The 23,759-nt window shown below is 54.2% G+C and overlaps 1 protein-coding gene across 4 annotated transcripts; it reads left to right on the top strand.

The window, feature by feature from the left end:
• Window positions 1-2,942: 2,942 nt before the first annotated feature.
• CA14 (carbonic anhydrase 14) lies at window positions 2,943-22,374 on the top strand. Of its 4 annotated transcripts, none has more exons than XM_074980567.1 (12): window positions 2,947-3,185; window positions 8,053-8,073; window positions 8,527-8,763; window positions 12,735-12,914; window positions 14,903-15,045; window positions 16,178-16,273; window positions 16,820-16,886; window positions 19,200-19,357; window positions 19,657-19,783; window positions 20,451-20,471; window positions 20,971-21,055; window positions 21,715-22,374. In XM_074980567.1, the coding sequence occupies exons 1-12, from the start codon at window positions 3,128-3,130 to the stop codon at window positions 21,797-21,799; spliced, it is 1,278 nt and encodes a 425-aa protein (XP_074836668.1). In that variant the 5' UTR covers window positions 2,947-3,127; the 3' UTR covers window positions 21,800-22,374. The 4 variants fall into 4 exon arrangements, with proteins under 4 accessions (XP_074836671.1, XP_074836668.1, XP_074836670.1 ...); XM_074980569.1 differs by lacking the exon at window positions 8,527-8,763 and adding an exon at window positions 11,609-11,764 and having other exon boundaries at window positions 2,948-3,185; XM_074980570.1 differs by lacking the exon at window positions 16,178-16,273 and having other exon boundaries at window positions 2,943-3,185.
• The last annotated feature ends 1,385 nt before the right edge of the window (window positions 22,375-23,759 follow it).

Here is a 23,759-nt window from a genome sequence, read left to right as displayed (position 1 = left end):
CATGATGCCCTCACTGCAGGCCGGTTGCAACGGCTGGGGAAAATACCAGCTTCCCTGCAGCCTCTTTGTGCCGGTGGTTCTAAGGACTGCAGGCAGGCCCAGCACGTGGGACGGTGTGAACAGGAGCATGAAGCCTGGCAGTAAGTAGTATCATGCACTGTGTCTGTGGCTTTGGGGACATACTCTCGATCCCCTGGAGCATGGGTTTTTCATTACTGTCGCAGCCTGGCCTAGTCTGGACACTGCAGCTGCCCATTGCTGTACCAGCAATTTGCCGGGGTGAATGCACTGAGACTCTTTTCCGTCCTAGGGTTATGAGGGGCCCTTGGGCCAGGTCAGTCCACTGAGTCACAGAAAAATAAGCAGCCCTTGGGTTACCCTGGGAAGAGAACCCAGGAGTCCTGGCTCCCAGTTTCCTTCTCTTAGCCCTGCCTGCGGTGGATCCAGCAGGAAAGGGGGTGAGCCCAGCAAACCATTTCCCAGGAGCCAAGGAGCAGCGATGGGACAGGCTGAACTGGTCTGAGTGACCAACAGGTGAAAACCGTATCTCAGAGACCCCTGAGCCAGCCAGCACTCTCCCTTAGCCTGACTTGCAGCACCCTCTGCTGGTCTGCCTGGGCAGAAGCTGGGGACAGACCCAACACTGAATCAGAAGTGACAGGCTGGGCCTACCCTGACCACACAGGAAGTGTGAAAAACTGGGGCAGGGGGCCAGGCAATAGGCGCTTGCACGTATGTAAGACAAAGCCCCAAATACTGGGACTGTTGCTATAAAATTAGGCCATCTGGTCACCCTAACAGGGAACATGCCAAGGCAGGGGCCAAGACATGAGCAGCTAAGCTGCCTTCCATCTTCCTTCCCTGTCTCCTGTTCCCCACCACTCTGAAAGGAGACCCCAAAATTCTTTGCCTAAAGGATTCCTTAATGCAGAGGTCAGGCTGCCCCTTGCTGCCCTGTGTCCTTCCAGGATGCTGAGTTTATAGGCACCCAAACCTCTGAAAAGCAGGAAATCTGGTGGTAAGCTGTGCAGCACCCCACACCCTTAACTCTGCCCCTCTTTGAGCAACGTCACAACTGCCCGCCTCCCCAGCATCCCGCTCTTCCAGATAATACCGAGCCCTGAAGGATTCTGCGGCTTCCTGCACTGACAGTCCAACCCCCTCAGTCTGAGCTTGGCATCTGAAATGCATTTGATTTAAACAACCTCTAATTTTGCCTCAGTCCAGCTCCTCTCATTCTACCCTGCCCTCAGTCAGCTTCTGACAGAGCTTTGTCCTGCTGCCAAGCACTGCTCAGCTCAAACACTCCTCCCCAGAGGAGGTTGCATTTCAGTGAAGGATAAGGGGCATCATCTGTCCGTATGGTACTTTATATGGCCCTGTGTTGAGCGGATTCACTGTTGATACACCCCCTGGCGGCTGGGCATAGCATAGCACCCTGAGCAGCCAGCCAGGCCAGCCCAGGGTTCTGTCTCCACTTGTGACTGTCTGCAAGCCAGGTCTCTCTAAAGTCTCACCCCTAGCAGGCTGATGTTCCATACAACCAGCATCTCACCCGACTCTAATAGTCATCACTGCACTTTGCCCCAGCCTGGGCTCCTCTGCCGGCCACTCTTCTGTCAGGCAGTGGGCTCCCCACAGCGAAACTCCAAACAAAACCCACCCCAATCTTTGCCTGCCTGGGCTTGAATGCTTGGCCCTCCTGCTCCAGTGCCAGGGCCGTGACCCCCCAGGGCAGCATGCCTGGAGCCTGGGCCCTTTCCCAGGGCCTGTCTCCTGTCCTCCAGCTATCCTATTGTGTCGTTCGCAGAGTGAGAGAAACCCAATCCTCCCAGAGTCCTGGCACCTTCCCCTGTAGCTGTCACTACCTTCCATCAAAAACAAGGCCCAGCTGACTGGGATAACAAATCAGCCTTACCACACACTGTCCTGGGACAGCCAGGGGAGGAAACTGAGCTTGAAGACTCTTGTTAACCCTGTGTTTGTGTGTGGGGGGGGGGCGGGTTTCAATGCCTGCATTATAGGGCCTGAGCACATCACTGCCTATGTCGACATTGCATGTCTGTCGGTAAAGCCGTCAGGTGCAGAAAAGACATAGCCACTGTCTTTATAAGGTGGTCAGGCCGCGGAGAGGCAGAGCAGGGCTGCTGAAGAGCATTCCCTGTAAGCTGAGCGCTTGGGCAGCCACCTAGGAGAGATTCACGTGCCATCCAGCTGATTAGCACAGTGCCCACAGCTGGCAGTGTGTGTTTCTACTGGTGGTGCACATCCCCATATTTCTTGGTGCACATAACAAAATGTATTCCACCCATGGAAGGAAAAAATTAGAGAAAGAACGGCTGCTGTGCCCATTTTACAGAGGGGGAAACTGAGGCACCACACAGCTCTGTGATTTGCTCCAGGTTTCCTAGGGGGAACGGACAAACCAGGAAATTGGACCAGGGTTTCCCCAAGTCTCTAAAGTAGCATCCAAATCACTTCCCCTACGTCCTTTTATAGAGACACTTTTGTCTCTGGCTGATCACTGAGACTAACACATGGAGTGCTGTCAAATGGAGAACTGGGCCTGTCAGCTGTGTTGGCTGCAGAATGCCCCCTAAAGATCCTTGCTCCCTGGGACGTATTACATGGGCTCCATTTGTATCCCAACGCTGCATGTGCCCCTCCTGCCTTGATAAATCTGATGCTGAATTCTTGGGGTGGATTTTTTTTTTTTTTAATCTAGCTGAAAGAAAATAAGTTCGCAAAGCGATTTGGCTGGCCCAGGCTCTGAGCCTGGCCAGATGCCTCCTGTGAAGTCCTACAACGCAAACATTGTTAGGACAAAGTATTTAAGGAGCTGAGAACACCAGCATGGGCTGGCCTAGGGCCGTCTCCCTGAGCCACCTTAAAAACGGCTGGCCCCTGTCTCCCTGCCTGAATGGCAGTCGTGAGTGGCATGAGGGCTCTGTTCTGAAGTCAAGTGGAAGGTGCAGAATATCCACCAGACTTCAGAGCCGCCAGGGCAGCTGTCTGGGCTGAGAAAGAGGAGGCCGGGACCCTCTCAAGGGCATATTTATCATCCAAAAAAAATCAGCTGTTTTCTCTCCCTCCCTAAATTACCTGCCACAGATCTGGGCTTTGGAAGATGCTTTGGACTTTAATCCTCCTGCAGGTTTTTTCCCACGGCCGGGTTGCAAGTCGTGGTAAGTTGCATCGCTTATAAAGACGGGGAGGACCTGCTCATCTCTGCTTTCCCACAGCTCCGGGTGCTCCTGGGTGCATGGGGGTGATTGGGGGGGGCACTAAATTTTTTTTTGGAAATCTCCCCAGAGTGCAGCACTCCCTTCCTTTCTTGTGCCCATCATGGGGCTACTGGGCCAATTCCCAGGAGCCACCCCGTCTTTGCTTGTGTTTGCTTTAGAAACTAATTTCCCAAACTAGCGGCACATCCAGTGCTGTGGATGGGGGTCGCGGACATCAGTGAACGCCGCTTACAAGTACCCACAGGACTTCTGCAAAGAGCCTGGGTCACTGATTATTTCCTACAGACCCAATCCTGCCTCCTCATTAGTGGGTGCAGAATCAAGCCGTCAGCTGCCTGCTCCTAAGAGATTTCCTGGGGACCGGGGGCTGATACAATGAGTCTAGATGAGGGCGAAGGGTGAGAACCACTGACCCAAACCATGAACCCAGTATATAATGCAAACCACTTCAAACAAGGGGCGCTGCAGCCCCCCTGGTTCCAGCACCAATGCTGGGATCCGACTAAGTTGTGTGCTAGATTGAAGTGAATGTACTGTACTTCCAAGCGGGGGTTACAACCTTACAAGTTGTTGACCTCAAGTGTTCAACAAACATGCTCGTCTTTGGCATGCAGCACCTCTCTTTAAGGCAGAGTTTGAGGGCTCCCCTTCAGCCTAATGCATTTTACAGGGGCATTTCTTCAGAGGCTGTTTATTGCTCATTCTTCACTGGCCGGCAATAGTTCTGAATCGCCTTTAGCATTTGTGACTGACTCGCAGGGGCTGACACTGAAACTTCAGGAACCTGCTGGTGTATCCCTACTGACTGGGCTTTAAAAATATAATCCAGACTCAGTGACCCGGAACATGTCACTGAATACGTAAATATCGGTAACATTTATATATACACCCCGCCCCCCCCCCCGTAAGGAAATCCCATATCCTTTTTTCCCAGCAGCCATGCCTTCATCATAGGAGCTGAGCCTCCTGGACTCATTAGGAAATCAATGCTCAGCACCAATGTTCCCTCTATTTTTTTTCCATCTATATGCAGAATAAATTTTGTTATGTGCAAATGTGCACCACCAATAGAAACACATGCTGCCAGCTGTAGGCATTCTGCTAAGCCGCTGGGCAGTACCTGAATGGTGCCCCAAGAGCTCAGTTTACAGGGAACCCTGCTCAGCACTTTCCAGGATTGGGGCTGGTGATCCTGAATGTCATGAGGTTGGAGAACTCACGCTCTGTGTGATCAAGGGGCTGAAATTAATATGGACTCAGGGGCATGACCTTTCTGGTGTCTGTGAGGTCAGGAGAGCTGAGTTTGTACCGTATGTGTAACTCAGTTGGATTTGTGTTTTGTTGCGGGCTGTTCTTTGATTCTTGAAATGGGGGAGTTTTTAGAAAAGTGGCTCTAACGGGTAGTTGTGTGAATCCAAAAACTGCTGTGATATTGTTATTTCCTGGACTCTGCAACACAACTTTTCATCCCCAGTGTGGATTATTTGGGCAGCTGTCCTGACTCATGCAAAGCTCAGTGGGCCGCATAAAGATTTTTATTTTCAAAGAATAAAGTCAAGGGGGATATCAATGCAGCAATATCTTAGTAGCTCAGTGGATTTAGATCCTGAGGACCTTTTGCGACTGGGCAAAGCTAACTTTGTGATTATATGATGGAGAACAGAAGTGCTATGACAGGTAGAGGCATTGCATTCTTTAATCAACAGCGATGTGTAGCTAAAATGGTGCCAGAACAGATTTTGCAAATGGGCAGAACAGTAACGTTTATGAAAAACAGGTACACGTTGAACCTCTCTAGGCTGGCACCCTCAGGACTTGACCAGTGTCAAACTGGAGAATTTGCCAGATCATGGGAAGTCAATATTGTCTAGCAGCCTTACCAACACTCCTACTGCTGACTGGGCTCAGACATTTAGGGCAAAATTACAGCTAAATAATAGCACAGAACACCGAGAGCCAGGACTTGCGGCTGGAAACAAACTTTATGGGACCGTGGGAAACTTGGCCACACCCAGGATAAGTTAACTAAAATCATGCTGGACCACGGATGGTCCCAGACCAGCGAGTGCCAGACTAGAGAGGTTCAACTTGTAATAAGCAGAGATGGACAGAAAATGTTTGGGATTTTCCACAGAAAATGTTGATTTTTGTTGAAAATTTTCTGATGAAAATTGGCCCAAAAGCGAGAGGGGGAAAAAACCACCAATCGATTTTGACCAAATATTTTCAGTTTTCTGAAGAAAAAAAAAAATAAAATAAAAAAGGCAAATGGAAGCAGACACAATCTGGAGCAAATGAAAATTATCCACCCCCCTAATCTTCAGGCGGACCTTTAAATAAACCTGAATTTAGCATGAAAAGTAACTCACCAGGTCCCAGCAGATGGGACAGTTGCTTGTGCCTAGGTTCTGCGGCTCTCTGGTTTTCATTTGCATAGTTCCCATGGGAATTGTTTCATCAAGTGCCTGATCCAAAGCCTGCCACAAGTCAATGGATATCTTCTTCCCTTTGACTTCCATGAGCTTTGGATCAGGCTCCAACTCAGTCTTATTAGCCCAAGCCTGGGAGCAGACTGGAAATCCCTTTCCCAAAAGGCCTGACATTTCAGTCTCAAAGCCCAGACTGAGAGCCTGGGGTTTGTGCAGAGAGATAACTGCAGCAAAACAGTAATCAGGGAAATAAACGTCAGCCACCCTGCCCCATAGGGCCTGATCCTGCTCTCTCTGACATTACAGGCAACATTCCTAACAGAGCAGAGATCATTTAATTCATTTGACTGCATTAAAACCTGGGCCAGATTCTGCTCCAAATTACCCTGGAGTGAATCTGGAGCTGCTCCACCCTCTTCAGTAACATTACTTTGCATTTGCACTCAGGAGAAGAGTTGATTGCACTGTGAACACAAGACGACGCAACAAACAGGTGGTGGAATCTCCATCCTTAGAGGTCTTTAAGGCCAGACTTGACAAAGCCCCAGCTGGGATGATTTAGTTGGGTTTGGTCCTACTCTGAGCTAGAAGTAGGACTAGATGCCTTCTGAGGTCTCTTCCAACCCTCACCTTCCTTGATTCAATGAAAAAAGAAAATGTGAGACCTGGAAAAAAAAAATCTCAGATGGCAAGAGACTGAAGTAGCTGAGTGTATCAAAAAGGAAACCAAGGGGTGACTTGATTATGGGGCATAAGTACTTCTGTGGGGAGAAAACATGGGAAACCCTTAATGTAGCAGAGAACTGTGGCCCAAGAACCACCAGCTGGAAGCTGAAATCAGATCAGTTCAGAGCCGGGCAGATTTTTTTTTCAAACCGGCCAGGGGGATTAACCAATGGAACAAACCATCTATGGGAGTAGTGGTCTTGAAATCCCCACAGCACAGACAGAGGCTGTCTGGAAGGTGCTTGAGTCAAACACAAGTGCTTGGGTTCAATACAGGAGAAGAGGAGGAGTCCTTGGGCCCGGCTTACAGAAGAAGTCAGATCTGGTTATCTAGGTCCGTCTGCCATCATAGTCTCTGGACATGGGTATTTCTGGGGGAAGCCTCTGTCTGGGAACTGAAGGCTTACCCCAATGAGAAGACCACAGTATGGGTTGACTGGGTGTCCCTGATTAGCATTAGGAGACTATTAGGAACTGAATCTGCCCCATAAAGTCCACTCTTCTGTTTCAAGCAATTTCCTAGACAGATCAGAGCCTCCAAAGTGGGCAGCTACCCGATGCCAGGTGCTGAATGAAGTTTTTCCCTTGTCCTGAGCGGAGAGCACAGCACAGATGCTGAGCCGGGTTCTCCACTGCCCTGCCCATCGTGCCGGCCTTTGCATCCATCCAAAGTGCTGCTGAATTAGAATTAGCAGCTGGGTGCAGAGAAAGGGCCCCTTTGAATCCTTGGCCAGAGGATGGAAAAGCACAAAAGGAGCCCTCAGTTCTCTCTGCCCCCGTATGTCTCTTTAAAGCCCTTTGCCCAGCGGGGGGCTAATTTTAGCTCAGGTCGGGGAGGCCTCACTGGAGCTCAAGTCTCTGCTGCCCTTTCAACAGAGCCGCTTGTTTTACCCAGCTCCTGGCTTAGCCCAGCCTCGGCTTCAGTTTCTGCCCAGGTCCTTCTCATTTGGGTGCAAGAGTTTTAGGGGCAGTGGGAGAGAGCAGCTCAGGGATGGGACTGAAGGCTGGTGTAAGCCTCAAGTGAGGGTGTCTTACTGGCCCCAGTTATAACCCCAGCTAGGAAAGGTTGGGGTGAAGGATCTCATGCTGCAGAGCTGGCCGGGTGGATCTCCAGCACGTTGACCGTAACAGCAGCCGTCACACTGACAGGGCCTATCATGCTAGGCAGGGTTTGACTGTTTGCTCACACTGCAACAGGAGCAGGGTGACCTACTTCCACGGTGCTGTTAGAGGAACACTTAAGCAAGGCAGGAAACTTCAAAGAGAAAAGGAGAACAACCCGTAGGCAAGAAGAGGGTTGGGTCCATCGCCCCATGGCAATCCACCTGCTTTTGACTTCAGGGGACGTGGACTCAACACATTGGATCCCAGCAGCCTTTGCGAGAATCATTTCCTTGCATGGAAATGCAGCTGCTTCTGGGGTGGAACTTGGCAGCTCTTTAACAGTCACATGGCATCTTGCTTCAGGAGAGGGCACGAAAGAGGACACTGCCTCAGAGGGTGACTGCAAGGGTGGCAGGATGTAAGGGCATAGGGTGGGGATTTGTCCTGGACTGTCGGTGATATACTCTGGGATCTTTAAGGCTTAAATGGGGGAGGAGTTATTGAGGATTAGTTATGCTGACCAAGCTTTTTCTTTGCTTGCTTTGCAGATTTACATTGGACATATATAGGTAAGGCTGGAAGAGGATTTTTTTTTTGGCTTTCTCCTATTCAGTTCCTCCTCTCTCAGACCCTAGTTCCCTTCTGCTAGCTCTGCAGGGCAGGATGCAAGGCTTTCCTGCCAACACCAGGCCCACGCTGGCTAGCAGGTGGCTCTTGACGGTGACCAGAGCTGGCCCTCCTGTTGGGGATGGCGTGCAGTATTTGCACGACTGGCACAGAACTGGGGAGTCCCCCCGCAGACACTGCCTGCTTATGAGATACCCAGACATTGTCCTTTGGGGGTGCTGCAGAGTGACTCAACTGATCCATGGTCCCCCCCAGCTAAGGAGCTGTGAGTGCTCTGCAAAGCCTCAGTGATCAAACCCAGCATGCCATGCAGGAGGGACAGGGAACGAGTTAGGGGTTAATCCAGAGGTCCTTGCTCCCAGCTCTTACTATAACCACTTTTCTCCCTTCCACAGCTGAGACTAGAACTCAGGAGTCCTGGCTCACTGCCTTGTACACAAAGCGCCAAGCCCCTCCCACAGCTGAGAAAAGAACTCAGGTGTTGTGGCTTCTAGACCTTGTTCTAACCAATAGGCCTCACCATTTCCCAGACCCAGGAAGAGAACCCAGCCGTCAGATTCTTACAGGCCTCAGCAGCGGCACTCGTATCCTGCAGAGGGAGAACTGGACTCCTGGGTTCCATCCCCAGTGGTGTGAGGACAATACTTCCTAGTGGTTAGAGCAGGAGCACACTGACTCAGAACTCCTGGTGGCTTCCAGTTTGGGGCAGTTTAGTCTGGTAGTTTACAACACGGGTGTGATTCATTTCCAGGACAGCTCTCTGGGGGCCTGACTCCCAGCCCCTTCTCTAACCATTGAATCCAAAACCCCAGTTCATACCCAGTGCATTAGCTCTTGCCCCCTGGCTTTGCAGGAGAGTTAAGTCTCCTGGATTCTCCCCCTGGCTGGTTCCCACACTAGAATGACCTCCTTGTGTGCCCAGGGCCCTTATGTAACACTACTAGATTCACCATCCAGGTCGCCTGCTAACTAACTGCCTGCAAGCCTAACAAATCCAATTAGCACAGAGCCTGTGCCTATCTGAAAGTGCAGCTGGGCACGGCTGATCCCATTGCACGTGGGTCTGACGTAATCTTCACCTAAGCTCAGGCCCTGAAAGCACAGCACTGTGAAGGGACCAGGAAAGGACAGCAGCAGGAACTCATTTGAACCCACGCTTGGGGGCCTGCTGGGTGCTAGGTGGGCAGCGTCACTGTTTTACAAGCTGCTACAGATGGGTAGGAACAGAAAACTGCCCTACATCCCAATGAAATTAGCCAGGATCCTAAAGACCTCTGCATCTGAGTTGCTCTGTGCCTCAGTTTCCCATCTGTACAATGGGGCTAGTAGCCTTACCCTGTCTCCCCGGGAAGGGTACATTAAAGGAGTGAGAGTTGCTCAGAGACTCCAGAAACAGGAGCCCTGGAAGTTGTGTAGTAGACTCTGGATCAGTCTGTGATTCAGAAGGCCGGCCCAGGCTGGGAATCCTGCCTACCCTCCTGTCTCACTGGGTTTTGGCTAACTAACCCCACCACCCCTTCAGCCCTTCCAGTGCTTCCTTGCAGTCAATGGCAAAGCTTCCTGCCGCTGTGAGACAAGAGAGATGGAGGCAGGGCTAGTCCACAAACAATTTTTTTTACCCTGGTGGAACTCCATTCATTTATTCATACTGCTGCAAAGCTCCCATGTGGACGCACTTACACCTGTTTAGCCCAGTGAAGTCCCAGACACTGCCGTAAGTTTGGTTTAGAGGGGTTTAGTTGCGTTTCCATTAGGGGTTTAAGAAGATCGATTTTAAACCGGTTGGGTGACAGCAAGGCTAGGACTCTAATTCAGCTAAGCCCAGAGAGAGAAGGGGGCAGAGTCACCCATGGAGCAGGGCAGAAAAGGAGCCAACCCAACTGCTGGCAGGTACAATAGTTTTCCTTCCAACGCAGGAATAACGGAGGGTGAATCACAGATTGCTCCCACGTCACCAAGGTCACTGCTGTTACAGAAGTGGGGGGAACTCTGGCTGAGCAGGCAAGCTGATCCCAGCCCATTTGCTGCAGCAGATGCAAGCCACCTATGTGACACCTGTGCATTTCTCATGGGGCAGGCGTGGATGAAGGTGTCCTAGGTTAGGAGGCTTCTTGAAGCTCCTATCAGCAGCCAGACGGGCAGAGAGAATGCCTGTATTTTATGGGGATATCTGAATTTGGAAGTTCTTTGTTTTCTCAGGCCAGAGCCAAAGCAAGAATAATTGCGTAGCAGCAGGAAAAGCAAACAGCTTTATCTGTGCTTCCCCTGTTGGAAAATGTTTCCAGCAAACTAATTACCATAGCCAAGATTACATTCAGATGCAAATATCTGCGAGGCTCTGGCCTCCCTTGGCAAGCTGGGTCCCTATACAAAAGCCTCCTCATTCAGGCAGCCCTGGATAAAACCCGATTTGCCTTCTTGTGACTTCAGTGATGCAGTGTTGTCTTTAAAAGTGGCATTCCTTAGGCTGGTTCCAGCCCTGCCAGATAGGGACACTCACAGGGAAAGTGAAACAGGCACCGCCAAGAACGTGGCGTGCGTTGCTATAACCACTTCTCTACGGGGATTTCGGTTTTCTGCAGTTTTCCCCGAACAGAAAGAGAAAGTCTAACCAGGTCTCTAGCAGCCAGCTCCACCAAGGTCCTTAGGCACCTAATAGCTGAGCTTGGATGACTTTGCCACATAGCCCACAATGTAAGTGCACAGCACCCATAATAAGACCCTATTTTCCTCAGAGGTCAGGGCGCTTCTCAGCTGTGGAGGTCTTAGAAAACCCAGCTGTGTATGTCCCTGTCAGCTGCTGAGAGCTCCTGGAAGTCATCTGCAGTGGAGGGTGCTGAGCAGTTCTGGAATTGTGCTCCTGAGCTCCTAGGCAAAGCTGGCTCGTCTGGAAAAATGCAGCCATGCAAAGCGGATTGTTGTGACTGATGCAGCACTACAAATAGTCTTGGTGCCAAAAAGCTTTCTGTCTAAATTCAGAGGGCCTGTAGAAACCCTGGCCCAGCTTTTCTCCGCTGGAGGTTTTATCTGTCTCCTGTCCAAATGCCTCCAGTGCGCTTTGTCCTCTCTCCCCTGTCAGAAGGCATCATTCTGTCCATCTTACACTCTGTAGCAGTTAGGACTTAATCCCATATTGCCTATGTCCCAGCACCCCACTGCAAAGCCAGCCTTTCCCAGGGGAAAGCCTGGTTCTAGTGCAACCACCCATAGGCAGACTTGAACATGGGATCTCTGGAGCTTAGTGCATGAACTTCTAGAGCAGGGGTCAGCAACCCCTGGCACGGATGCCAAGAGATGATTTTCATCTGCACGTGAGGTAGGCACTCAGCCCCGCCCCTCCTCCCCCAGGCAGCCAGGGTCTTGCTCAAAGCCCGGCCGCTTGCGGATTAACAAAAGACCAATTAATGCTACCCACCACCACCCAAATGGGAAAGCTCTGCATCTTCACGTACTGTCTAACGAACCTGTCGTCAGTAGGACTGCCAGTGACGTTAAAAAGGATCACCGGCGCTCAGACCGTACTCAGAGGTCAAAAGATCAAATTGCAGCCCGCAAGGTTGCTGAGCCCTGCTCTACAGTTTGAGCTAAACACCCGCTGGCTCAGCCCGCAGAAGGCTCTCATGCTGTCTCTTGGTAAGGGGTCCACACCCCCAGGTGGGTGGGTTACACTTGCACAAGGGAAGTGAGGCAGAGCCGTACAAAGCTTGGCGAGACTGCCTGCTCCAGTGTTTACAGCAGGGAAATGGGAGCCAGAACTCCTCATCTGAATGGCCAGTCCTGTGGGGTGCGGGGGGGGATCTGGTGATTGGAGCAGGGGCCTGGGAGTCAGGGCTGGTGGTGTCAGAGCTGATGAGAGACCTTGCTGGGCCCTGGGGTGGAGCCGGCTCTGGGCCCACAGGGAGCGGCAGGGCGGAGGCTAGTCACCCCCAGCCCTTCAGCACTGCTGGGGCCACAGGGAACGCACTGCCAGGAGTTCTGGTGGCAATTTAAATGGCCCAGGGCTCTGGCTACAGGGGGAGCAGCAGTTGCACTCAGCAGAGGTGGAAAAAGTAACCAAAATGCTACTTGAGTAAAAGTGAAGCTGCTTTCTCTTGTGGATACTTGAGTACAATCTAGATGGGACGTGTGCGTGTGTGCACTTTTTCTCAAGTACGTTTCCAGAGGGACACTGGGTGTCTTGTACTTAAGGACACTTCCCACAAAGCAGCTGCACTTTTCCTCCAAGTAACTTTTTGAGTATTTTTCCCAGTTCTAGCAGTCAGGAGCCCCAGGCCCCAGTCCTTTGCGCCCCCCCTTGTCTGCAGCCCTGGGTGGGGTGTACAACTTACTGCTGCGATGTGACCCAGAGGACTAGCCATGTCTCCTCTCTGTACCCTTGTTCGTCCTCCACACAACAGGGATCGCCCCTTCCAGGCGCAGCTCCCGGGGGTGCTCCCAGCTCCCCAGCCTGGAGGCGCCGCGGCAGCGTGGGGAGCTGTGGTGGACAGAGCAGTGCATGGTGTGCCGAGCCGAGGGTGGGGGCGTGAAATTGATCTGCTGGGGCCGGACCTGGCTCAAACGACCAACGTGGCCGGTAGAGACTCCCTGCAATCTCTGTTTTCAGGCCCCCATGGCCAGGACCACTGGTCACATGATTACCCGGAATGTGGGGGGCAGGCCCAGTCCCCCATCGACATCCAGACCGAGTCTGTGCAGCATGACCCAGCCCTGCCGCCTATTGAGCCCCAGGGATACCGGAACCCTGGGCGTGGGGCCTTCACCCTCCTCAACAATGGGCACGCAGGTGAGGCAGCCGCCGGGGTGGGGCAGGTGTCACCTTCGGAATGGGGGGAGCATCCCCAAATGGGCTGGGTCCCTCCGTTTCTCCCCGAGTCCTGTCTGTGCCCCTCCGCACAATCTCACATCACTGCCTCTTCCTCTGTGCTCGCCCTGTGCCACCCACTCCTGCTGCTGGTGCGAGAGCCACCTCCTGTGCCGCAGCTTCTCTGAATCCTCCTCCCTCTGCAGCTACTTGTCCTGTGAAACCTCCCTAGGAAATTCAGTCACAACTCACTGCTGAGTTCTGGTCCCCCCAGCTTCCTGCACGGCACCCAAAGGAGATGTCGGCCAGTGCCCTGTGGCCATGGTGCTGGGGAGAGCTGTCAGCCAGTGCCCTGTTGCTGGGTGGGGCAGCTATTGGTCAGTGCCCCATTGCCATGGCGCTGGGTGCAGGGTAGAGGCCATTAGTTGGTGCCCCGTTGCCATGGCGCCGGGGGAGAGCTGTCAGCCAGTGCCCCGTTGCCATGGTGCCGGGGGAGAGCTGTCGGCCAGTGCCCCGTTGCCATGGCGCCGGGGGAGAGCTGTTGGCCAGTGCCCCGTTGCCGTGGCGCCGGGGGAGAGCTGTCGGCCAGTGCCCTGTTGCTGGGTGGGGCAGCTATTGGTCAGTGCCCCATTGCCATGGCGCTGGGTGCAGGGTAGAGGCCATTAGTTGGTGCCCCGTTGCCGTGGTGCCGGGGGAGAGCTGTCAGCCAGTGCCCCGTTGCCATGGCAGAGCTGTCGGCCAGTGCCCCGTTGCTGGCCCCTGGCTCTCTGCCTTGCTGGTGTCCCAGGGACAACGCCATATGGGGAGAAGTTATGGATTCCTCCTTCACCAGGAATTTCACTTGGGAATTTTAATCAGATCCAGCTGGTCCCACCCCTTGGGAAAGTCTCCCCCTAGGAGCGACAGGAGGGGCTAAGGGCTGGGAGACCAGCCAGCTCCCATCCCGAAGTAGGCAAACACACCCACCAGGCCCTAGACTTCACAGAGGACGGTGTGGGCAGAATTTCCCCTGCCCCTCCCGTTTGGGCAGGCTCTGTACTGGGAAGAGACACAGCGCTCTGGAGAAAGGAGCCCAAACCAGTGCACATGAGGCATGGTGGGGGGGGCTCCCAGGCTCTCTGCTCAGCCCCTCCCAGCCTGCGCATCACTGCCATGGGGACAGCATGAGGGGGCGGTTGGAGGCGGGTGGGGTGTGTGTGTGTGAAAAGCTGCGTGTGTCTGGGGGTGGGGACAGCGTGTTTGTGCGATGGGTGCAGGGAGAGGGCTGTGTGTTTGTCTGACGGTGTTTGTGTAGAGGGCAGTGTGTGTACCATATGTGTTTGTCGGGGCTCAAGCGGGCCCACGGGTGGGGTGTGCTCATGGGACGAGGGCGTTTGTGCCAAGGGCGGGTGTCAGTGTGAAGCGGGAGTGTGGGGAGGTGGCTGGGTTTATGTGGAGCTCTGGGGAAAGCGGAGCGTGGTTGCCTGCACGGGGAGGCGTCTCTCTCTCGGGTGGAGCAGTGCAGGGAGCTGGGGAATCCCAGGGTTGCCGCGGTTGCCTGCGTGGCCGGCATGGGGAGATTCAGCAGTGCTGGTGAGAGGCGAGACTTGGCTTTGGCGAGAACAGCCCGAAAACCTGCCCAAGTGCTCCCTGGCCCCAGGATCAGGCCCTAGCAGCGCTGCTCTCTGCCTGGGATTCTTTCGATCACATGACCTGGAGCAGGCCCTGGGGTTCTGGGGTCAGGTCCCGTCCTGGTGTGAGCGGAGCCTCTCCTGTGGCTTCTGGCGCCCTGCCCATCTCCCCAAGGCCTGCACTGGGCAGAGGATGCTTTGCCCTCTCACATTCCCAGTGGGAAGGGGAGGACCCAAGATGGCCTTGGCACTGCTCCCCACTTGACTGGGGCCTCCCAGTGGGCGGCAGCAGCAGGGCCCCTAGGATACGTGGGGCTGGGAGACTCCATGCTGCTCCCCGTGTCTCTTCTGTCCCCACAGTGGAGATGACCCTCCCACCATCCATGTTCCTCCGGGGGCTGCCGCACACCTACACGGCCGTCCAGCTGCACTTCCACTGGGGCAGCAAGGGACAGGCCAGTGGGTCGGAGCATCGGGTGAACGGGGAGGTTTTCCCTGTCGAGGTGAGTGTGCGCCTGCCCCAGGGTCGGGGGAGATGGAGAGTTTTCTCATGGCCGTGGAAACCGCCAGCACCCATGGGACACGTCTTTTCCCTTCTTAGCTTGACCAGCTGGGTGATTGGGGCCCAAGCTACACCTGAATTAACTCCCCCCACCCAGCACTGCCCCATTTCCAAACGGCACGTGGCTTACAGTGGAGATGGAGGGGGAACCAGCCACTCCCTCCACACTGGCACCCTCTGGTGGATAACTCCCACCTGGCCAGGCCTCCAGTTGGAGCCACGGAGCAGGATCCGTCCATGGAAATGCCACACTGGGACTGGGGGGATTAGAGGGGCCATTGCGGGGGATTAGGAGAAGAAAGACCCTGTTCTGCCCCCAGCGTTCAGCACTAAACTGCTTAACGCTCGCAGGGAAGAGTGATGCAACGTGAGGGTGATGTTGAACCCAGCCTAGGGTAGGATCAGCCCTAGGGGCGGGGGTGTGTGTGGCTGATACAGTGCGTCTTCCCCCCAACCTCCTCTCCCCCGTGGGTCAGCTGCAGCCCATGCTTGGGTGGGGAACCAGGTGAAGCAGGAGTCTTAGCAATTGATACAGCCCAGCTGTCAGTCCTGGGTTGGGGCTCCCAGATCCAGAGCATAGCGCTGCTAGAGCCCCGATCCTGTGCTGTTCCTCTCCCTACTGGTCCCGAGTCCATGAAGAGTGCGTGAGCCAGGTCTCTCAGGCCTGGGAGCTGGCGCAGCCTGCCTGCAACCTAGGCCCCTTTGCAAATCTGCCCACTCCCCACCTAGCAGTACGGCCAGAGAGAAGTGGGATTGGAAGTGACAGGATGGCTGTGGGAGAAGGGGAAGGGCCCCAACAAGATGGATGCTAAACCCCAATGGCTATTCCCTTCTGGTCTTGACTTGCCAAAGGGTCGTATGGTCTAGTGGGCAGGACAGGGAAGCCTTGGGTCACATGCTCAGATATGCCACTGACTCCCCAGGTGACCTTGGGAAAGTCGCTTTCCTTCCTTGTGCCTCCATCCCCTGTCCTGCAAGTGTGTGTGGGTACCGCCATCAATGGCTGGGAGAGGTCAGGGGCTCAGGGCAACTGCACCTTTCAGAGATGGCCCTTCCCCCCTCTCTCTCTGCAGCTGCACGTGGTGCATTTCAACTCGGAGCGCTACGCCAACATCAGCGAGGCCAAACAGTGGCCAGATGGCCTAGCTGTGCTGGGCATCCTCTTCGAGGTGAGGTCCTTAGCGCTTCCTGCCCACAACCTGATGAGGGGGGCAGCCCTGGTGGGTCCTACGATACAGCCCACTTGAGAACAGGTGATTGGAGGAACCTGTGAGCAGATCCCTCTGCTTGCTGGGGGTGCGATTCCCTCCTGGGTCAAGAGAGGGCACTAGTGGTACAGAGGACTCACCAGACTGGATCAGGCCTGAGGTACAGCTAACCCCAGGTAGGTCTACACAGCAAAGTGATTTCCAAATAACGGCCACAATTCCGAAATAACTTGGTGAGCATCTACACAACACAATGGCCATTTGAAATAGGTGGTGGCTTATTTCCAAACGGGTAAACCTCGTTGTGTGAGGCACAGGCTCAGTGCAGGGGTAGAAGGTGCTCAGACCCTGGGGTAGCAGAACCCCCTTGTCACAGCAAATGGAACAGTATCCACTCAATCACCCGTGTAACAGCCACCCAGCCTCTGCTTCACCTGTGAGCTTTCCACCAGAGGATGGCTGGCTCAGAGCTAACCCAAAGCCTCTCGCTTCTGTTCCCTCTGTCAGGTTAGCAACGAGGCCAACCCCAGCTACAACCACATCCTCGACCAGCTGAAGAACATTCAGTACGCAGGTGAGCCCCTCAGTTCCCAGGTAGGGTGGAGGGCCTGACTGTGGTACTGGGATTGCTGCTCAGGGGTGGGCATGAAGCAGAGGGCAGGAGGAGATTGAGCAAAGGGTGGTTTAGCTAGGAAGAAGTCAGGAAACATTTCCTAGCAGCAGGAGTCATTAGACTCCTTGATGTTGTGACCATCGAGGGCCGTGAGATTACCCCAGCCCCGTTCCTGTACCATAGGCAGGCAAGTTCCCCCTTTTAGAGGGCTAAACACACATCAGGTCTCCTCCAGACTTCAGGGCTGTGTCTACATGGGCACAAATTCAGCGCCTCATTAGTAATCTTCGAAATATGGCTATTTTGAAGATTACTAATGAGGCGCTGAATTGAACATTTAGCACCTCATCAGCATTCGGCCGCTTCCAGCCGCGGCGCTTCGAAAGCCCATAGCTCGACGCAGCTACAGGGGGCTCCTTTTTGAAAGTCCGCCCGCACCTTTCAAAATCCCCTTATTCTGATCAGAGAATTCACCACTTCTCTGGGCCATTCGTTCCACTGGTTAATAACGATTTGTGCCGTTGTTCACCTTTGACATTGTCTCATGCCAGCTTCCAACCACGGGTTCTTGTTCTGCTTTTCTCTGCTGGATGAACGAGCCCTTTGATGCTGGTACTTCTCTGCGGTAATGAGTCACCAGTCCAGCTTGTTACTGATAAGCAGGGAGTCTCCTCTGGAATCGGGCACAAGATCTGTGGCTAGGCTGGGAGGAAAACTGGGAGCCCAGCTCCCCTGGGGATGTTTGATAACGCCAGCCCTGCTCTGTGGGCTAGGCCAGATAATATCCCCAAGCCTGGATTGCACACAATATGCTGCTGTGCTGTGCACCACATGGCAGGTGTATGTGACCTAACAGTCTCATTTCCTCTGGGGTCACTGGCTGACACCGCCTCAGCCCTGCCGTGCCCACCATCCCCTAGCTCAGCCCACGCATAAGTCCAGCCTTTCCAGGGTGAACCAAGTCCCACGCCTCTATTGACCAGCTGCTGCATGCTGGGATTTCAGATTGAACAATGCTTTGCTCCCCTTCCCCCATCAAAACTCAGTTTGGGAACTCCTCTCTCTGCCCAGTTCCAGCCCAGGAACCCTGTAATAAACAGCGATGGTTTGTCTGCTTGACCTGCATCTTCCTCCTTGGTCTCTATTTGAGCTCAGCCTCCCCTTGGCCTTTCCACCAGCCTTTCTCTGGGTGTGGCTCACCACAGACCCCAAAAAGAAAACCACACCAGTCACAAGGAACAAAGTAGGTCACTGTCAGGCCTACCTGCGCCTTCGGGAGCCCTCTTGGTCCAGCAAGCGCTGGGTACTTCAGATCCCAATCAACTCTTCTTTCAAAAGGCTAGTGCTGCTTCAGACAGCTGTAGGCTGCTTTTTCCCCTTCTAACCCCTCCCTTCAGCTCCACCCCTCTTCCAGGTGTAACAGGAGGGGCTTGATGGAGCTCACAGCCTCTCATTAGCCCCTTTCCCAGGCAGCATGGGCTCTATAGACCCCTGTCCCACAGAGAGCAATCCAGCAAACCTCCCCTGAAAATTCTCAGTACTCAAATGTGGCTGCATAAGGGCACTACCTGAGCCTAGGAGAGCGTTTGTAACAGTGGTGGGCAACCTGCACTCTTAGGGCTGCATGCAGCCCACTGGGGCTCTGTGCAACGTTCCCTCTAATCTGTACCATCCAGGCGTGGCATAAATGTTTGTGTGCACCAAGGCATGTGGCCAGGGGCACCACGAGGAGAAACACAAACCGTGGCACTCTGCTGAGCAGCAGGGGTGTGGGCCACAAGGCCTTTCGGTCACCGCGGCCCACGCACAGGCTTGCCAGATTCCGCTGGCTTTTGTCCACGTAGTTTTTTTCCTAGCGGTATTGCAGCAGTGACACGCGCGTCACGCCCGGGCACTTGCAGCGAGGCGTGTGCTGACTGCACGCAGCGTGGCTGGAGCCGTGTGCTCCCTCGGCATCAATCAAAGCGCTGCAACCGTTCTACTGGCCCAGCCTGCAAGTTCCAGGTACACCCACGCCGACAGCAAAACCACCCTCTCCCGGGAGATGGTCTTGGTTACAACACTCTTGCAGCCCACTGAGCTGAAGGAGGGCTGCTCATGCAGGTCACTCACTAGCCTAGGTTGCTGATTGCTGGTTTAGAACCAGCGCTGGGCTACTGCTGCAGAGAAGGAGCCAAGCCAGACCCAAGGGCCTCTGTGCATGACATCGTCTCTCCTCCGGCTCGGTGGACGCACATTTGTCCCCCTAACCCTGTCCTCTCCGGCACCCCACAGGGCAGAATGTCTCCATCCCGTCCTTCGACGTTCAGGCATTGCTTCCCAAGCAGCTGGGCCACTACTTCCGCTACAACGGCTCCCTGACCACGCCGCCCTGTTTCCAGAATGTGCTCTGGACCATCTTCCACCAGCGGGTGCAGATCTCTGCCCCCCAGGTACCTGTCAACATTTGGGCAATAGGCTCATGGGGCTGCGGGTGTTCTTAAACAGCCACCTTGTTACCATGCTGCTTGCCTCAACACCATGAGTCACGTATGGCTGGGGAGTGGGGGCACCAGGGATACCTCAGGGCCTCGGCCTATGGGGCTGGGGTTGTCTCTCACTGAGCTGAGGAGGGTGGTTGCTCAACATGCTGCTTGTAGGGGGATATCCAGGATGGTGGCCGCTCTCTGTGCTGGGGGCGGGGGGGCAGGACTTTGAGGGAGGCATCTCTTCACAGCTCCTTCCCTTGCAGCTGGAGAAGCTGCAGGGGGGGCTGTACTGCACCAAACCCAAGAACACCTCACCCATCCCTCTGGTGAACAATTACCGAGCCCCTCAGCTGCTGAACGAAAGGGTGGTGTTCTCCTCCTGCCCCGTGGGTGAGTGTGGCGGGCCCATGTGGCATGGGTGGGGCTGTGGTGGCTGCGGGACCTGGCAAAGGGAGAACAGGGCCCACCTTAGATTTCAGCCAGCTGGGGTGGGGCAGATCTGACTCCCGTTCCTCCCCACAGGACGTCACCCTCTCATTAAAGCTTTGGCTGCCACTCACCCCCACAGGCCCCAGCCCAATTGCTGCAGTCAGTCTACGGAGAGATGCCCCAGGCTCTATCCAGGTAGAATCCAGCTCCAAACACCCAGGGCTCAAACCACAGAGCCCCAGGGCCAGCGGCAGTCTCAGGGCTTTGTCTGCCTGGCACCCCCTTGGGTTGGAGTTGTTCAGCTAGGCTGTGCGAAACTGGAGAACCCACTAATGAACTGGCTGCGGGGCCCCACTGCCCTTGGCTGGAGGGAATTAGAACTGCTCACCGGCGTGTCACAAGCCCATGCAGAAGAAGTGGACTGTCCCATACAGACAGTGGGGCTGGGCTTTTGCAGTAGGAGGATCTGCGTTCTAGTCCCATTGTCACCATGCTGTAGCAGTAGAACAAGAGCTGGGAGGTGCCAGGAGGCCACATTTTGTTACAGTCTATCATAGGGCCCAAGGCTGGCCTGAGCCCACATGGGACCTTAGAGTTCCTCAATGTCTACCTGTTTCTTCTGTTGCAGGTCCCTCAGCCTACTCTGCAGGTATGGCCCTCTCTGTTATGCATAACGGAGTTAGGAGGGGCCCAGGGTCTTACTGTCAAAGAATATGCAGAGATTTTGGATAACACGCAAGAACCGCAAAACAGGGAAAGAGAAAACAGGCTGCTCCTTAAGGCACGACTCACCCCACCTTGGTTTAAGCTGGCTCTGTCCAGACTGACTGATTGCTATTGCATACTCTCCCCCTCTCCACATACCCACTCCCACATTCTCCTTTCTTAAAGGAATGACATGCAATTCCAACACAGCCCTCAGCAGCGCACACCTAGCACTGTTCAGCTGTGGGGAACGGTGACTCTCAGGTGCAGAGCTGGCAGGAGCTTTGGGATCTGCGAAAGAGCAGTTGGGAGCCACAGGACGTGCAGTCATTGGCAATGATTGGGACCCCCCTCCTTTTGCCCAGCCCCCTGATCATGCTTGCACCTCAGAGAGCCCCATCCCCAAGTGCAGCCCTTATCCTCCGCTTTCCTTCCTCGGGCAGGTGAAATCATCGCCATCGTTTTTGGGACCCTCTTGGGCTGCCTCAGCCTCTTCCTCGCCTGCTACTTTGCAGTGAAGAGAATAAGGTGAGTGTGGGACCTGGAGGAGGGTGGCTCCCAGGGGCTGCCCCCTCCCTGCCTGAGCTCAGTTACAGCCCTGTCTGTGAGTGTGCCCGCTCAGCTCCCCTGCCCCACACAGGCACCAGGCTGCGGGGAGCAGAGGAGTGTAGAGCTGCTGAATCATCTTAAACACAGGTAGCTTCCACATCCCAGCCAGGCTCCACCAGCCGCTGTCAGCAGAGCAGAGCCTGGCAGATCCCCCAGGCCAGATTCCCAGCTGGTGTAAATGGGTGTCACACCCTGGGAGCCAAATGGGGCAGATCCCCAGCTGGTATAAATCAGCTGTAGCTCCACTGTAACCACTGCAGTGATGATTTACACCTATGGGGTGTCCGGTGCCCTGTGTTCCTAGGCTGTGCAGATACCCACAGCTCTGCTCCCCTGACCTGGGGTTTGCCCCTGGCCATCTGGCTCCTTGGTTAACCAGAGCTGACGGCAGCTCCATAACCAGCTGCAAGAACACAGCCAGAGCGGACACAGGGAGAGAAGACATTGTCCCTACAGAAGTGGGGCTGCTATGGGAGCAGCAGGCACACAGCCCCTATAGGATGGCGGGAGGAGGTGCACAGCCCCTGTGGGATGGGGGCTCACCCTGCTGTTTCTGCTGATCTCTTTTCCTGAGCCAGAGAGAAGAGGATGCACGAGCCGAAGGACGTGGTGTTTAAATCCTCTTCCAGCCGCGCAGTGTCAGGCCACAGGCCCCGTCCCTGAGCCCTGCGACTGGTCTCTCCTCAGCCCTCACGCAGCAGTGACACGGACACCCTGGGGCCGGCAGGCTGGAGACATGTCAGGCAGTCTGGCTGTAGGAGTAACACCCTTACAACCCCAGCACCTTCCCCTTTAGGGGTCACCTCCCATCCAGCCTGGGGAGAGAACATGATACTCACACCCCCATCCCCAGACAGTGGGGCTAAGTCAGCCTGGTGCTGGGAGTGACTCACAGCTATTCCCATCCACTGCCTGCTGGTGGCATCTGTGAGATGAACTGGTGGGTCTCAGCCCAGTCCCCAGTGGAACACCTGCCCCCATCGCACAAACTCACCCCAGGGCTGGTACTAACCACTCTTTGCTAGCAGCCTAGAGGTCTTGCATAATAATGTGTCCCCCCACCCCGAAGCTTGGTGAGGCTGAGCCGTTGCACTGCATGACCCAATACCGCTGTCCCCAATGCTGCAGAGAGCACAGAGTGACACCAGGGTTGTGTCTCCCCCACTGCAACTCACTGATCTAACTGTCCAAGGCCAAGGGGACCCTCCTCTCTAGTCACAGTCTCCCGGGAAGGCCTGGCTGCCAGCTTGCTGTGCTGAGGCAGCCTAGACTGAGACTGCACCACCCCGCAAGAGCAAATCCAGCAGCCCTGTGCTGATCCCACCCACCTCCCTGGGCTGTCAGTGCATGGGGAGAGTTCACATCTCTGGTGGAGGCTGCATGCCAAGGCAGCAGTTCGGGGCAGGCAGGGTTGTTCTCCAGAGGCTGGTCTGGACTCGGTGGTTCTAACTGGAAATAAAATGCTGTCTCAGTCTAACACAGGGATCCAAGGCTGGTTCCTCAGCATCACTGCACACCACAAAGTCAGGCCCCGATCCTCACATGGAAGCTCCTAAATTCTCCTGATTTCAAAGGCATTAAGGAGCCTAACTTCCTTTGAGGACCTAGGGCAGGAAAACACAAGAGGACACAGAGCCAGCAGGGGAACCGTGAAATAAACCCAGCTCTCCTAGTGTATCTCCAGAGCCACTGGCCATCCTTCCTGCCCTCAGCTCTCCTGAAACAGACATATGGAAGGCAGCAGCACTTCTAAGATTTAGTTGCAAACATCTGTCTGAGCTTGTCTACACATGAAAGCTAATCTGGAGCAAAGGCGGGAGCGTCAATCGCAAGCAGATTCATTAGGCCCACGCTGCAGGGTTTTTCAGAAATAACTTATTTCAACATTCTAATGGCTAAATAAGTTATTTCTGGAAAAAGTGTGCAAGCTGCAAAGGCATTTCGAAATGCAGCATTTACATTAGAGCCCCAATGTGAAATAAGAGCAAAAGGGGATGCCTCCTTGGAGGCCAATTAAGTCATTATTACCTCTGCTTAGTACACAGTCAATTTTGAAATTGAAAGGGGCGGAGGGTCAGCAAAAGTCTTTCGATTGTGTTAGATGCTCTGTTATTCCCAAACAAGCCTTCTCCCAGAAAAAAGTTTGTTTTTTTGTCTCCTTCTTTCTGCAGAAGACACTTGCGTAGACAATCCCTAACTAGTTCTGGTTCACTCCATGTGGGATTGTCTTTAATCCAGAAGAGCATCTTGTTGTGAATTAACTTAATCCAAAATGGATGCTGTTCTGGAATTAACTCTCCCCCTAGACGAGCCCTTGCAGAGATTTTTACTGGAAAATTTTATGAGATTTCATTTTATGTTTTTGCAAAGGCATGTGGCCACAGTATTCGTAGCCCATTATTCCTGGGCTGAGTCTGTTCCGCCTCCAGCAGGGCAGAGACCTGTCAAAGGCAAATGGATCCCGGGCCTGGATGACTGGGTGTGAAAACACTTGTTAAAAAAAATAAAAGCAAGCCTCAGCATTCCTGGAAAGCCCTGGCTCTGGAGTAGAGGAGTTCTGCTCTCCCTCTGGTCAGGGCAGAATTCAGGGAAACCGAATGTCAAAGGTTGGAACTGGGTCATG

The sequence above is a fragment of the Carettochelys insculpta genome, chromosome 30 (assembly GCF_033958435.1).
Source record: "Carettochelys insculpta isolate YL-2023 chromosome 30, ASM3395843v1, whole genome shotgun sequence".
Classification (NCBI taxonomy): domain Eukaryota; kingdom Metazoa; phylum Chordata; order Testudines; family Carettochelyidae; genus Carettochelys; species Carettochelys insculpta.
Note: the sequence above shows the minus strand (reverse complement) of the source record. Positions and strands in the feature narration are given on the sequence as shown.